Genomic DNA, 16,372 nt, shown 5'->3' with positions numbered 1-16,372 from the left:
AGGATGTAACTTCCAGTTGAAGCAACAATTGCATTTTAAATTGGGAATACCTTACGTGGTTCAAATCCTTTCGTAGTCAAATACAGTCAAAACCAGAAGCAAAAATGGTAGCCCTCCTGGTCGCACTTACACATCAGTGAATAAAATAGGGTGTAGTATTACAGGTGTTAACCTGCCATGATTTCCTTCTATTATGACCAATTTCAGGATGCTTTTCAACAAACCTTGACACTTCTGTCCATCTGATAGTGTAAGTCCTACTACAGCTGTATTAGGGTGAATATTTTTGCACAATGAATATGCAATTATTGAGCACAGATGTTGTGCTCACCGCATTGGCAATCCCATCATCTACACCCAATCCTTTGTACCTGGGGAAATGCAGTTCTCCCAGAGTGCGTTGTAGACTCTGATTTCTGACAAAATAGGTACTTTATGGATGTTCAAAAAGATGTTTCTTAAAAGGCAATCTTACAGTGCGCTTATGAAATACCTCTCATTTAATTTTTCCACACTACAGGTTGGCCTTACAATATATATACGGTTTCAAATACCTCAAGACTGCTTGTGGTGTTTTAGCCAAACATTACACATTTTTAGAAACACTGCAGTGTCTGGTTTTCAGCTATTCAGAAAAAGAAAACCCTTCTAAAAATATACAGTAACATAATTTCAGTATTTCTACAGCTTAACAGGTTTTCTAGTATTTTCACTTTGCATTAAAAAAAACAAGCCGTTTGTAATCTGTATGACCATGTAGTGTGGTCATTAGAAGAGAGCAAAATATTAATAAGGTCTCATGCGACCTGATTGAGGTGGTGCTCGATTTGGGGGAGTAATTGCTATGTCCAGGTAATCCCCTATCTGGAACTTCTGAGACTGCAGAGTCATGGAATCATCTGTGCCCTTTCTGCCTGACATTGTACTGCCAATCTCTTTCACCCTGTAAAAAGAAATTAAGACCAAAATAAGAACATGAGCCATATCTTTGTTCCACCTAGTCAAGTACTGTCTCCTGTGATCAGCAGCAGTGGGTTTGGTAGCTTTAAATTAGAAACCCTTAGAAAAGTGCAGATAGAAGTACAGGTGACTGCCAACACACATGGGGATAAAACCAAAACCACATATAGTCAACACACTGCGTGCAATGGGGGCGGGGGGGGTGAATTTCCAAAGGTTTTCTTTTCCTGGATGTCCACCCTATTTTTACACACCCCTTTTTAAAAATTCTACGCACAGAAAGTTGAATGTGCACAAGTTAAATGTGTTTACGTTGTGAGTTACCTGTACTTATATGCCCTTTTGCAACTGCCTAGGAAGGCATTCCTCAGACTGCGGAAAGGCAGGGACCTAATCACATAATAAACTTCCCATTTACAGCCTAGGTGTTCAGATTACAGCATATATGGGCACTTACTAGTACATGTTTTATAATGCACAATTTCCAGTGTATTAGAATTCCTATGAAGAATTTCATTAGAACTTTTCAGATTTTGCTACAATTTGCATCTACTGATTCCATTGACTATTACCTGTAACCAGGCCTTTTAAGATCTGTGAAGACTATTGCAAAGTTAAAATGTGTGCCCTTTTTCCTTGCTTCCGGGTAGACTTCTTTCACTAAACTTGTCAGTTCTTTTAGAGTTGCATCCATCCTGGAAGAAAAGCAGCATTATAAGTCATATAGTATCCCTAGATTTTAACATCGTGATATTAAGTCAAAACTCTTAAGAGGTCAGTGAACTGCATCAAGAACATCTCATTTTAGAGATTTCACAAAGGATTAGTCTGAGTTTATTTTTTATAGGACAAAGAACTATTCGACTATGGCTATGCCATAACCTAAAATCCAGAATGAGTGTCTTGTTGTTCAACTGCTCTTTGTCAATTTGCAGAACACTCATGCAGAAATCAACAGCATTAGGAGCAAGAAACATAACTGTAATTTTGCATCTCGGTCACATTCCAATTTGCACCAGGGCATTTGCTGGATGAGAAGTGCCGTATGAGACACTCCTCCTGACCCTGCAAGCGCTCTGGGCTAAAAAATAGGCTGCACTGCATTCACAAAGGTGCTGTAGATACAAGCCTCCTCTTCTCATTCAACAGATGGCCCATAAAAAATGGGAGGACAACCAAAAGACCTTAGTATTTGTTCCACAGGAAAAAAGCAGTACTGGGAAGTTTTTCTCCCAACTGGCTGGTACAGTGGTACCTCGGGATGCGAACGGGATCCGTTCCGGAGCCCCGTTCACATCCTGAACAGAACGTAAGACGCAACATCGCATCTGTGCATGCCGCGTTTTGCCACTTCCGCGCATGCACGTGACGTCATTTTGAGCGTTTGCACATGCGTGAGCGGCGAAACCCAGAAGTAACGCGCTCCATTACTTCCAGGTTGCCGCGCTCAACCCAAAGCACATTCAACCTGAGGTATGACTGTATTTGTCAGTGACAAGGACTGCAGAAAACAAAGAGTAAGAGCTGGATGGATTCCACAAGTGCTCTACTCCAGGCTGTCTAAAAGAAGAGGTGGCAGCGATTCTGGGCCTTCAATATCTGAGGCAAACATATCAAAGCTTCACCAGTTGATGTTTGGCCTTTCATCTAGCAACGAAAAAAACAGCCTCTGTCCAGTAGACGGGTGTGTGGCAACCAAACTTCAGTTACCACACCAAAATTGCTACAAGTGGAGAAGTGCAGCTCAGACTGCTGCCACTCACCAGGTATAGATCTGCAGTTCACTGGAAGGTACGTTTCCACGGGCAAACTCATCCATTCGGTGATGGCGCCCATTATTGGTGGTGAAGACCCTCAGAAGGAGGGGGCAGGTCTGTAAGGCAAAGAAGAGACCATTCACTTGCTGCAAAACAAGCAATGAATGACAACAAACTCAACTAACCTACATCACGTACAAGAATGGTTTTGTTTTCAACCTACATTTTTATACAACACTTTTAAACTCTTTCTTATGACCAAGTCCTTAACGTAATGGGGAAAAGACTATCCTTTAATCAATACTTGCAGCTAAAATTATCAAAGGGGGGAAAATATTTCAAGATCTAAGATTAAATTTGAGATTGTTAAGTACTCCTAAAAAATAATTTCTAACATTTAATTGCATTTTTTCTTTTACTTTTGATAACAAAAGCCAACACCTTATATACATTAAAACGGAACAGGGATCTGTTTAATCTATGATAAACCATTTTGAGGGATTTTTTTTTTTTACAATGTATAAATTTTATGAAATAAATAATAACAAAAGCTGGCCCTTTCTGTAACGTTTGTTATTATTTATTTCATAAACTTTATACACCATTTGACTAAGAAACCTCAAGGCACTTAAGTGGAACCTTTTTTAAATCTAGAGGTACTTGGAATTTTCTTCACATGTAACAGAATTGTGCTAGGGCTAGAAAACACTGTAGGATGTAATTACAAAGTTTAGCAAAAACTGTGGCTAAATAAAGGTTGAGACTTTAGCTAATTAAATTAACTGCTCAAAAGATGCTCCAATCAATTCACCTGCATAATATGTGAGTTGTTATTTTATGTCAATTCTCTTACAGTGTAATAGGCAGTGCTGCTGTTTTATGTCTTGATATTTCTTATTTACACTGTCTTCTGCATGCGAATCTCTTCTGCACTCTTATTCCTTATGTACTTTTATTACTGTTTTGTATCTACATTTTTTTTTAAAAAAGCTATTGCATCTTAGCCCTTTTCCATTAGATATAATATCCCATGGATATAAAAGCAAGCCAAAGTGGAAAAACTGAAGTTTGCTATTGGAAGCCTTTTCGGGAGGGGAGGAGACCGCTTGTGTAGACACACCCCTCCCCACTTTTTCTAACACCACTTAGACAACTTATCTAAACGAGCGTTTCTTCAGCCATAAAATAGGACACACACACACACAAGTAAACGGTATGGTTGAGAGAAAGGCACCTCTTAGTTCACCAATGCTAAACACTGAACGTCTGAGCAGGCCATCACGAAGAGTCTCCCAACAGGTGAACCAGCCCTCCCTGTGAAGCATACACGCTGCTGCAAACGCGGGCGTGTAACGTGTGAAAGCGCCCTCCCGCCTCTTCCCCCAGCTCCTCCCCACACCTTCTCACGATCGATAGGCTTCTCGGGCTCCTTCTTAATCTCCTCCTGGGTAACGCGAGACTCCACCGCCATCTTGCTGTCTGGTCGGACCGACCTCCGTGGAAGCGACCCAGCGAAGCGAAAGGGGAGAAGCGGCAGCCAAGGCTCCGGTTCCAACCCACAAGCCGCACCTTCCTCCCCGCCGCAAGTTCTCCCCCACCCCAAGAGCCCGGGCGTCCTCTCTACCCGCCTCTTCAGGCTCCGCTGAAGCAAGATGGCGGCGCCCACGGGCGTCAAGCTTGCTTTTGGAACCGCGGCGGCGGCGGCGGCCCAAGTTCTCGCGAGGTCTAAGAAACAAAACGTTGGGCTTCAGAGGCGAAGCTTCTTCGAAGTGGCCAATAAGGATTCGCTCCGCTATGGAGGCGCGGAGATCCTGGGCGGAGATTGGGGCGCGCGGGGCTGGGGGCGGGGCAAGAGCTGCGGTTGGGGGAACTGAAAAGAGAGGCTGGGGGCTGTTTTTGAGGCGTTCTGCCGCGGGAAACGCGGGCTTGGCGGGGACGGTTGTCTGGAGGTGCAGTTTCACACGTTCAACCCCCCCTTTGTTATTCGGACGTGCATTATACACCGAAAACATTTAGTAATTGAAAGCTTTAATTTTATATGCACTGTAAAGAGTACACATGCCCAATATATACCATCGTCATTATAATTATTCTTTGTTACCCAGTCTTCACCCCAACGTCCCAGGGCAAGTTACAACAGTTAAAACGTGGTATGAAAAACAGTTTAAAACGACTTAAAATTGCCGAAGTGAAGTGGGTCCTAAAAACACGCATCTGGAGTGTCGAAAGAAGTACATGATTTATAAGGCGCAGAGTGTCGGTCTTAGGATAGTGTCAGCCTATGAGCGTATAAAGTTCCATTCGTCAAAATACCAGCTTTGATCGCACTTCAGTGCCCTCACAATATCTCCCTAACTCTTTGCATTTACAAGTAGTAAACATTATTTTTACTACTGGTAAAACTGTTCCAATAAAAAAATTCATACACATGTAGGAAGAAAGCAACTCCCAAGTATCACAATTCAGCAAGCAAAACCATCTCCGGGACTTGTTTTCTTTTTGCATAATAGATAGAATCTCAATGAAATGTTTACTAAAAGAAAAAATACAGGAGAATATGCGGACTCTTAAGTCTGCCTTGAGTTCCCAGCATGAGGAAAACATTCTATATTGTACAGCATGGGTGGGATGACTTTAGTTTTGTGTGACATACTTTTCAACAATCAAACTTATAAAAGACTTAATCTGGGTAGGCACCTTTTGTTATTGGATAGTGGGCCTGTGCTGTACATCTTTTATGAGCAATTCAATTTGACATTGTTAGCTAAGTTTCACAGGAGCTGCAAGGTAACCTTGAGGCATTGTCTGTGCAAATCATTTTACAGAGAATTTTCTTTTACTTGATACTAGCAATTGTTGGTGATCTGGAGTACTTTGTGGATAAGCTAGAGGGCACTGAAGTATATTTCCATGCTTAGCTGCATAAGGAAGTTGCAGACTCAGAAGGCACTGCATTAAACAACCTATTTTATTGCTGTTTCTTTCCTAATTGAAGAGAGAGAGCGTGTGTGTGTGTAATATGTTTACACCTGAAAAGTGTTCTTCATATTCTTGGAAGGTAGTAGAAGTCTCCATATTGCTTTGGCAAAAGCTGTTGGGACTTTACATTTCTCTGAGAAATGTAATCAAGAAACACCAGTTTGTTCTTTCGCAACGTTATTGTAATATATATCTCATTAATGCTAAGGCCTTTAGTGACAATATTTCTTTCCTCTAATAATAGTTCTTCGGAAGTATTTTAGGAATCTGTTTGTCATGCAATTAAGGATGTGCTTTGTTCAGAATAAAAAAGAGAGGGGGTTGATTGTTTATAGTAGTAAATGTGTGTTTTAAAAGAGGGGGTGGAGTAGGGACACAGGAAATCAATTCCTCATACGGCATGAATCACTTACATTCTTGGCAACCAAGTTCAAGTTTACAAGAATGCTCAGTTTGATCAACTTCCTTCGAAATATTGTAAGCTGAGAGCACAAAAGTGGTTGGTGAGAAGAGAACAGGAGAAAAAAGATACATGCATGGATCTGTGTAGAAGGCTTAACAAATGACAAGGAAGCAGTTAATGTAGTAAATAAATGTTCTTGCTCAAAATATGTTGCAAATTTACTATTGAACAGGTCAGGAGAGAGAAGAGCAAAAAGGTATCCTACTAAAGCTTTTTTGCATTGCAAAAATGGGGGAAGTGAGAGCTGAAAAGCAAGTTCACATTTTGAATGTGTTGCCCATTATGATTCTGCTTAAAGGCATTATTTTGCCCATTACTAAGAGGCAAAACTGGAGTCAATTCCAGCTGAGCCAATTCCAGGTGAGAGTACATATATATATATAATATGCATCATTTTTAAGTATACACTTAGCGTGTTTTATGTATATATCTAAAAGGGTAAATTATGAAGCGTTTCTAAATTGTTTGGGCTGGTCAAGACCAGCAGAGGGACTGTAGCAGCCCCTGTCTTGGTGAACAATCAGTAATGCAACAAGAAACTGAGTAAATGAGCAAGAAATAAAGCACAACGGAGCTAAAATACCCACTTCCCATAAACACTGATGGGATCTGAAAACTGCCCATGACTAACTCAGAAAGAGCTCATTGGGTTGCATTGTACAGCTCATTGAAAATACCATCTCGGTGTGTGGTGATGGGGGGGGGGGACAAATTCCATACCACAGATGATTTTTAAAGGTTTTGAAAACAAAACTGCTTGTAAGGCTCTGGTGGTGGGAACATCCCATGCCTGGACTTCTGCTAATGAGACATTCCTGTTGAAAGAAAAATATACTGCACGGTGGTAGAAGATCTGCCTTGTGGGCAGATTCAATCTGCAGGTAAAGCTGGAAGAGACTCAAACCCTGGAGAGATGCTGCCAGTCACTGCAAGCAGTGCTGAGTTTGAGGGACAAATAGGCTGATTCAGTATAAGGCAGCTTCTTATGTTCCTGTGTTTTTTGTTCCAGAAAGGAGGGATTGCATGTTCTGCTGGTTTCCCCCCAGCTCCTTTGCTCCTTGAAAATCTGCTCTGGAAGGTTTGGGGACCCTCCAGAGAAGCATGAAAGGCAGTAGGTGGGGAGAAGAGATTGGCCAAAAGAATCTGTTGCCTCTGCCTGATCCAAATTCCATCCTTGAATGGGAACACACAGAGGACTAGTTGGGATCCGAGGCATATTTTTATAGATTTGGTGTTGCTCCATGTACTGTTCCATTTCCCCCCATTTTGAAAAAGGATATGATAAAAGCTCTGCATCTCCTTTACATCTGCAGGTGTAGCAGTGGACGTGCTGGACCATTTGTCTTTCCTTGGTAATGGACTGGATGAGAGCCAACAAACTGAAGCTCAGACAGGAGAAGACTGAAGCACTCTTTGTGGGTGGTCATGGACTAGAACGGATGGGAGGTGACCTGCTCTTGATGAGGTTACACTCCCACAGGAAGGAGCAAGTATGTAGCTTGGGGGTACAGTGGTACCTCGGGTTAAGTACTTAATTCGTTCTGGAGGTCTGTTCTTAACCTGAAGCACCACTTTAGCTAATGGGGCCTCCTGCTGCTGCCGCGCCACTGGAGCCCGATTTCTGTTCTCATCCTGAAGCAAAGTTCTTAACCTGAAGCACTATTTCTGGGTTAGCGGAGCCTTTAACCTGAAGCGTATGTAACCTGAGGTACCACTGTACTTCTGAATTCATTGCTGTCCTTTGACGGTCAAGTGGCCTCAGTAGCTAGAGTGCCTTACATAAGTGGCCCACTACGCCCCTATCTGGCCAGGGATAGCCTAACTTCTGTTGTCTATACTCTGGTAATCTCTAAGTTAGATAACTGAAATGTGTTGTATCTGGGGCTGCCTTGCGGAATTCAGCAGCATTGGGTGTATTTAAATGAGGAATTATAAAATTCTAGACTAGAATAACACAGTAATTCTTTCCTGTATAACTAGGTTGGGAAGGGGTAGAGGAGAAGAGCTTTGCCAGAGCTCTTTGTCCACCATGGAGACCCCCACTATCCTTGTGTGAAATCCTTTGGGCATAGATCTGCTGCTGGCATTAACTAGGGTTAAGCCCTGAAACTGGGCATTCCAGGGGTGAGACAGCATCAGCCCTAGATCTGTTTGATCCATGGAGGCTGGTTCATTAGGGCATATGGGGCAGTGCCCCACCAGTGCCAAGCTTTTTATTTCTTGCCATCTTGCTGCCGTCAGAGTGAGGTCTTCTGGTCATTCTGATTTAACTAGGTGACCTGCTTTATTTTAGACAGCCCAAATGGACTTGTAATAAGCCAGAAAGGCTTCTGTTGTGTGAGGTTAAAGTATTTACTGTTATTTGAATACTTGTCTTTCTGCCAGCAAATGCCTTAAGTCACTGACAGCAATGCTTTCTTATGTATGTTTACCCATAAACAAGACGTACTGTGTTCAGTGAGGCATACGCCCAGGTAAATGCTCCTAGCATTGCAGCCTGAATGAAGCACCTCTATTCTTAAGCTTCCATATAAATCACTCAGAACTCAATTTATTGATACACACAAAAACATTTTAATATATTAACTGTTAATTTTAATTGTTCTCAATAGTTTTTACTGATAATTTTAATATTTATTGTAAACCACATTGAGACTTTATTACAATCAACAGTATGTAAATTTTGATAATTACCGTATTTTTTGCACCATAACACTCACTTTTTTCCTCCTAGAAAGTAAGGGGAAATGTCTGTGCGTGTTATGGAGGAAATACCTACGGGTGGCATGCCTACGGATTTCCCCCCTCTAAAAACTACGTGCGTGTTATGGTCGTGTGCGTGTTATAGAGCGAAAAATACGGTAATTAAAAGGAGAACTAAGGTGGCAGTTCTGGCTCTTGTCAGGAAGGCCCCCACAACTAACAAACCAAGCTAAACTCTGGTACCAGCCATAGCTTTGAGCTTAGAAATCTGTCTAATGCAGTAGTTTGCAAACTCCCACACACACCCCAGTCCTATTGAAAACTGCTGAAGGTCTTGGCAGACCACTTAGGATATTTCTGCCCACTGCAGTGATTGTGATACCCTGTGCTATATGCCGTATTTTAAACTCTATTTTTTTACACTTTTATTTTTTTTCTATACTGTATTTTGTAAAGAAATAGAATTCAAATTGTAATACAGTATAAGAAATAAAAGAAGCCATACAGATACCATTAAAAAGGAGTACGACTATAGAATGATGGAGGTGTCGTCACCTGTTTTCAACCACAAATCCACAAGTGTGCCCTGGACCACCTGAATGAACTTTGTGGACCATAATTTGGGAACCCCTGGTCTAATGCTTTCACGTACCTCTGCATGGGAGAATAAGGATGCAGTCATGAAATCCTTCCACTGAAAAATATATATCGTCTTTCCACAGCTGTGGTTTTATTTCATCACGAGAGGCGCACGTGCATAGAACATAGAAGAATTGTGGGAGTTCCTTGCCTTATGGTGACATTTCCGTGGGGAAAGGAAGAACACAATAATAAGATTCACTGACTATGTGTGCATATATTAATTCCTGTAAAATAGTCATTGAAAGTCATGCTTCCATTTTTCCTGAAACCCAGGAGAAAAATAATTATTCTGTTGTAAATATTTGGCTGGAGGGTTTTTGTAACAAACCTTAATGTTTTCATAGAAATCAGTGAGTGACTAATGCTTGGGAGCTGACTGAATTCATTCCAAGACCAAGAGTTATGAAACTGTGCTTTGAGCTAGCTTCCTTTCACATTACCACTCTGTCAAGTAGAGCCCTGACCTTTCAGGACCACCCTCTTCAGGAATGGAGGTCATTCTGCCTGCATCCTGTCTCACGAAGGCACACCCCTCCCCCTCCAAGTGCAAGAGAGTTTCTGCTGCAGACGGACTGTGACATTTTGCTTCCCTGTACAGTTTCTGCTATGGATTTTTGTTTGCCAGTGAAAGACAACAGTGGTGAAGTGAACATGAATAAAAACACACACAGCAAAAGAAACACAGTACTGTAACAGCCTTTCACTTGGAAATGCATCATGAGCTACTGAAATAGACGGCAGAGGAGCTGGAAGTGTACCATTAATAGACAAGCTGTATCTTCCTTACTTAGATACTGTGTGGTATGATACTAAACTGAGCACTATTTCTGGGGTTCTCTTCATCTCTAGCAATGTTTCTCTCCTAACTTGTGATGCTTTTCTTAGAGCCAGTTCCCTGTATTATCCTCTAGGCCAGTGCTGCAAAACCACAAGCCAAGGGGTTGAAATGTGACGTCTCAAAACCAAGTCACACCTCTCACTGGCACTATTTTTCAGCCTCCTTGAGTTTTTTTTGCCCACCTGGACTGTGTTATTGAACTCTGAATTATGCTTCTTGCCTGAATGGAGGCTAGACAGAGGCATCTGAGTGTTTGCAAAACCAACCTATTGTATAAAGATGAAATTTACATTAGGTGTGCCACCCATTTTGTCTCTGGCCCCACCCATGTGCCCCCCTCGACCCCCACAGAAGGTTGTCCAGAAGGGAAGGTCGCCCACTGTCTCCAAACAGTTCCCTACCCCTGCTAGGTACATCTGTCAGGTTCCATTTTTAACTCCGTACTCCAGTTTAGGAGGCCTTCTGCCTACCTTGTAAATGCTATAACCAAGGTAAAGGTAAAGGGACCCCTGACCATTAGGTCCAGTCCTGGCTGACTCTGGGGTTGCGGCGCTCATCTCGCTTTATTGGCCGAGGGAGCTGGCGTACAGCTTCCGGGTCATGTGGCCAGCATGACTAAGCTGCTTCTGGCGAACCAGAGCAGCGCACGGAAACGCCGTTTACCTTCCCGCCAGAGCGGTGCCTATTTACTTGCACTTTGATGTGCTTTCGAACTGCTAGGTTGGCAGGAGCAGGGACCGAGCAATGGGAGCTCACCCCGTCGCAGGGATTCGAACCGCCAACCTTCTGATCGGCAAGTCCTAGGCTCTGTGGTTTAACCCACAGCGCCACCCATGTCCCTTTTATAACCAAGGACCCTTCTCCAATTTGGTTTAAACTACTCAGAATCACTATCTGCTCTGAAAATGCCCCTTGCCAGCAGGAAACAATCAAAGCATGTCAACTTGCCATGCTACCTTTGGCACTTCCTTGAACACTCTTATCTATCCCCCTGCAATTCAATTCCTTCTCACTTACTTCTACAGGAGTAACAAACACATTTGAACATGTTGCAGGTGGCAGATTTTGGCGGTACCGGTAAAAAACATAAATTGCCATATTTATTATAATTATTAACTTCTTTTTACCTCTAGGAGAGGCAGCCACTTGGATTTTCCCCTTCAGGCACATTAATATCTTGTGCCATCTCGTCTTGGAACAACCACACTCACCTGGGTCAATCAGTAACCATGAGTCAGACAAAGGTAAAACAAAGCTTTGTTTTCTGTATGCAGATGTGCCTTGCTTGGAGTGCCTTTCTGTTACACAAGGGCTGCTGCTCTGGCCAGAATACCCTGCCTTGCCAGAGCATAGATAATAAACTGATGCTGAGCTGAAATCCCTGAGTGGCTCCTGTTTCCCAAAAATACAGCCCCAACCATGTGATAACTGGGTCTCAAGGGCACACAGCCATTTTAAAGGAAAAAGAGTTACCACTACTATGAGATAAGAAGAAGAAGAGTTTGGATTTGATATCCCGCCTTTCACTCCCTTTAAGGAGTCTCAAAGCGGCTAACATTCTCCTTTCCCTTCCTCCCCCACAACAAACACTCTGTGAGGTGAGTGGGGCTGAGAGACTTCAAAGAAGTGTGACTAGCCCAAGGTCACCCAGCAGCTGCATGTGGAAGAGCGGAGACGCGAACCCGGTTCCCCAGATTACAAGACTACCGCTCTTAACCACTACACCACACTTTTCCTCCTAGTTTTTCAGGTCTTATGATTTTGCTTAAAACCAGTAAATAAAAAAAAGAAGTTACTGTGCTGAAAAATATCTACAAATCACCCACCTGCTCACTCATCAACCTGTAATCCCTGTTATTGCCTGATTTATCTTTCCTGGAATAGATTGCAAACCTCTGTAGCAAGGACTATGCTACTTCTGTACAGGATCTGGGACACAGTGCTAAAGCCAGTGATGTTTTCTAGAGGGTTGCATTTGCGTTGGATCCGAGCATGAATTCCCTTGCTCTGTTTATCTCACTTACCTCACTTACCTGCTACCAGGTCAAACAGCATCGCTCCCATGTAGCCTACCCTTCTTGATGAAAAGCAGGTGAGCAAATGTTTGCGTAGTAAATAGCTTCATGTTGCATGACAAGATCACACCCATACTTTAACTTATTTTAACCTTCATTTTCAAACCTTATTTCTTCTCCGTTTGGTAAAGGATGGGGAGGGAGGGGATTTTTCTTTCTTCAGTTCCCCCTTCCCTCCAAGCACTGGGCAACTGGGAACAGCACAGAAATACTTGGCCTATAACTGAGAGACAGCCATGTGCTTTGACCTTCATTTTTACTAGGTGAGGGGTGTGAAAGACCAGGCAGGGTGGGTTTTTGTTGTTGTTGTTTTTTCCTTAAAAATTGGAGGGGGACCTGCCTCCCCTCATTATCCTAGCTTATTCTGGACTTTCACATCTCTACCTACTCTCTATATTTTTTATAGTCTAGCAACAGATTTTCTATAAAATCTTTATTGAGCTGCTTTTAAGGCAGGGATTCAAGACAGGGATGTTATGGTGCTTCCCGTCCTCTCCCTTTCACACTCTACAAGATAAAGCCATTCAAGAGTTTTAATTAGAGAGCAAACACAGGCTGTCGCTTTCCACTGTGTGACGCACATAAAAACCTATTTGCATGTTCCAGTCTCACGCGTGCAGAACAGAACAGCTATATGAGAGCTGTTACTGCCTTTCTTAAGGCACTCAGGATATAAATGGTCACAACAGCATCAATAAGCGTGTATGTTAAAATTGGGCCTTCCACCCAAATGAACAAGAGAGGGAGAAGCAAGCTGAATGCAGTGAAAAAATAGTTTTTGAAGGTTTAAGACAGGGATGGGGAACCTCAGGCCTGGGGGGGGGATGTTTCCCCCCAGACCTCTCTGCCTGCCCCTTGGCATCTTCCCGGGCCATGCCCACTCGCTGGCTGACCTTCCATCTCACCCACCTTGAGTGTTTTTGCTTGGCTGGAATATCCTTGAACACTGATAATGACTCTTGCTTGAAGGGAGGATAGAGGGGTGTGTAGAAATTTGCCCACCAGTTAAAAGATAAAATTTGCATTCATTGTTCCACACACTTTTGTGTATGGCTCCATCTGCTTTGTTCCCCCATCGCACCAGGGTTGAGGAATGAGGCGCTCCACCCCTGTTTTAAGGGATGAATTTATCACAGGAGGTAAAAAAAAATAGTTGTGCTCGTTTAACGGGAGGTCTCATTCTAAGGATAGGAACTAAACAGTGAAAGAAAAACAGGGTCGCTGTTGGAAAAAGGCAGTTTTCCTCCTCCGTAAAGTGTGGTTCAATTTACTTGATGTTCTGATGTCATTACTAAGTGTGTTTCTACCTGCCCTGCATCACTGAGTGCCACTGGCAGAATGCTCAGTGTGATGAGGACGCAAATTGTATTCCACCTTGCAGTAATACAGGAGGGAATTTGACATGGGCCTTCTGTTTTTTGCAAGGTATAGTTCTGCCCAAGGTTGCAGAAACACCACCCACCCCATCAAACATTCTAGGGTCCTCTAAATGCTACACAACTGGCAAGTATGTCTCTGTAGATTTGGGAGGACCTCCCCTGTGTCCCTCTAAATATGTTGACAAAAAAAGAGAGCTAGAATGGGGAGAATCAGGAACTGTTTGACCCACCCCATGAAAAATCACAAGAGGAAGAGCTGCAGCTGCTGTAAACCAATCTATTTGTTTTAGCAAAGTAGAAGGGTATTCACTTTCCATGCAGAAATTCCCAGGTTCAATCCCTGGCATCTTAATTTAAAAGGTGTAATGAAAAGCCTCTGCCAGAGACCCTTTAGACCCTCTGGCAATCAGAATGAACAGTGCTGTGCTGGATGGATAAATTATCTGACTGGGTAGGAGTGGCCAACCTATGACCCTCTAAGTTGTTGGATTCCCATCAGCCCCAGCCAGCCTAACTGATGGTCAGGGATGATGACTTGTAGTCCAAAAACATCTGGAGGGTCACACATTCTCCATCCCTGCTGTAGTAAAACAGCTTCCCCCTGTGTGTGTTTTTAAATGTATTTTTATTAAAGATGTTCTTGATTTACAAAGGTATGGGCAATGTCTCTCTCTTGTATTTTTTTTCCATGTAACATTATTTTTTTTTACAAATCGGCTTCATTTGTTGAGACATTAGGAAGAATAGGGGGAAAGAGGTGGAGTGGGAGGAAAGATGAGTGGGGGTGGGGTCAGGTGGTGATGTTTCTATTTTACTTAATATATGTGGGGTTTTGTGTCAGCGTTGCTTGTGCAGGTTCTCTGCTGTTCACTTGTGTTCCTTTGGTGGTGAGGTTGGGGTTGGCCTGGGGTGTGGTTGTTTGTTTGTGATTGGCTGTGGTGGTCTTTGTGGGGTGGGTGGTTGTTTTGGATCAGGTTAGCCATATTGATTTGTATGCTGTTGGTGGATTTTTGTCATTGTCTTGTTGGGCTGTGTGTGTGATAAAGGGGAGCCATACAGGGGTAAAGGCGTCTTCTTCTATTTGTCCCCGTGTCAGTTTCAGTTTATTGGTTAATTTTTCTAGTAAGGCTGTTTACAGCTTCCCCCTGTTGATTGATACTTGTCATTTGGGCCACAGCTACTTTTGGTGGTTTTGTTTTTGTAAAACTTTTGCCCACGCTAGCGGGCAGAATAAATGGCAACTGGAAGACTCCAGGTCTGTGTTCTCCAACCTGGATTTTATGAGTCATAAGATCCCACTCAGCATCAAATTATAGCACACACAGCAGAGACTGAAAACGAAAAGGGCTAAAAATGTAAAATAAAGCCAAGACTGCTGCAGAGCTTTTCAAAGCAAGTAAATATCCTTGAGAGAAGCTAAAAACTGACTGGTGTGGGAAGGAAGTTCAGAATGGGTATACAAATCCTTGAGCTTCAGAAGACTATAAGCAGCAAACAATAGTATGATAATGACACCAAAAATCCATACACATCGGAAGCACTTTAAAATGAAAGCATATGCTGCTAATTGTATAACACTAGAAACCACTTAATTAGTAGGTATTGTACAAGGGACCAGTCACACCTACACATACCATGTGCAGTGAATACCTTTACCGAAGTCCCACATTTACTCCCCGGTGCAGTGTGGATAAGATTACAGCTTACAGTCCTATACACACCTGGGAATCCTATGAATGCTCACCTGAGAGTAGCACACAAAGCCACCATCAGCACGGACAATGATCAGGGATGGAGGAAACTGTAGTCCAGCAACATCAGGAGGACTACAGGTTCTCCAGCTCTATCTAAGGGACCTCTCAAGGGAGAACTGAATGTGCAGGGGACATATTTTTTTTAAAAAAAATGATTATTATTGCAATTTAAAATTAACAGGTAAACATAATCTTTTCCTTTTACATTTACATACATAATCTACTTATTCTTCTATACATATTAATCTACTCTATATTATAATTGACTTTCCCCTACCTCTTAACAGCTTCATCTTCTCTCTTTATTTCTTTTTCTTTTGTACTGTGTTCTCATATAAAAAAAAAGGTAAAGGACCATTAGGTCCAGCCGTGACCAACTCTGAGGTTGCGGCGCTCATCTCGCTTATTGGCCAAGGGAGCCGGTGTACAGCTTCCGGGTCATGTGGCCAGCATGACTAAGCCGCTTCTGGTGAACCAGAGCAGCACACGGAAACACCATTTACCTTCCCACCGGAGCGGTACCTATTTATCTACTTGCACTTTGGCGTGCTTTCGAACTGCTAGGTTGGCACCTTTTCTTTGTATAAGATATCTCCTCTGATTGTCTTTTATTTTGTGAAATTTATTCTAGGCACACCCGTTTGGATTTGGGAACCATGTTTACACATATAACTTTTAAAACAATCCTGTTCTTTTTTCACCTTTAAACTTGAGTGATTTCTTATTGCTTCTGTCATTTTGGCTAATTCAATGTATTCGCACTATTTCTTTTGCCACTCTTCCTTAGTTGGTATCACGTCCCCTTTCCAATACTTGGCAATT

The 16,372-nt window shown here is 42.6% G+C and overlaps 2 protein-coding genes across 2 annotated transcripts in view; one reads left to right on the top strand and one right to left on the bottom strand.

The window, feature by feature from the left end:
• Positions 1-640: 640 nt before the first annotated feature.
• Positions 641-4,416, bottom strand: SAP18 (Sin3A associated protein 18). Its single transcript, XM_053385859.1, has 4 exons — positions 4,117-4,416; positions 2,724-2,833; positions 1,533-1,655; positions 641-943 (listed from the first exon to the last, which is right to left on the bottom strand). The coding sequence occupies exons 1-4, from the start codon at positions 4,186-4,188 to the stop codon at positions 787-789; spliced, it is 462 nt and encodes a 153-aa protein (XP_053241834.1). The 5' UTR covers positions 4,189-4,416; the 3' UTR covers positions 641-786.
• A 188-nt stretch (positions 4,417-4,604) lies between these two features.
• LATS2 (large tumor suppressor kinase 2) overlaps positions 4,605-16,372 on the top strand; it is a 66,054-nt gene continuing 54,286 nt past the window's right edge. Inside the window, exons 1-3 of the mRNA XM_053385849.1 lie at positions 4,605-4,666; positions 7,473-7,649; positions 11,476-11,586. The gene's annotated coding sequence lies outside the window, so the exon portion shown is untranslated. The remainder of the gene's footprint in view (positions 4,667-7,472; positions 7,650-11,475; positions 11,587-16,372) is intronic.

The sequence above is a fragment of the Podarcis raffonei genome, chromosome 4, assembly GCF_027172205.1.
Source record: "Podarcis raffonei isolate rPodRaf1 chromosome 4, rPodRaf1.pri, whole genome shotgun sequence".
NCBI classification, from domain to species: Eukaryota; Metazoa; Chordata; class Lepidosauria; order Squamata; family Lacertidae; genus Podarcis; species Podarcis raffonei.
This window is presented reverse-complemented; position numbering and strand designations above follow the sequence as displayed.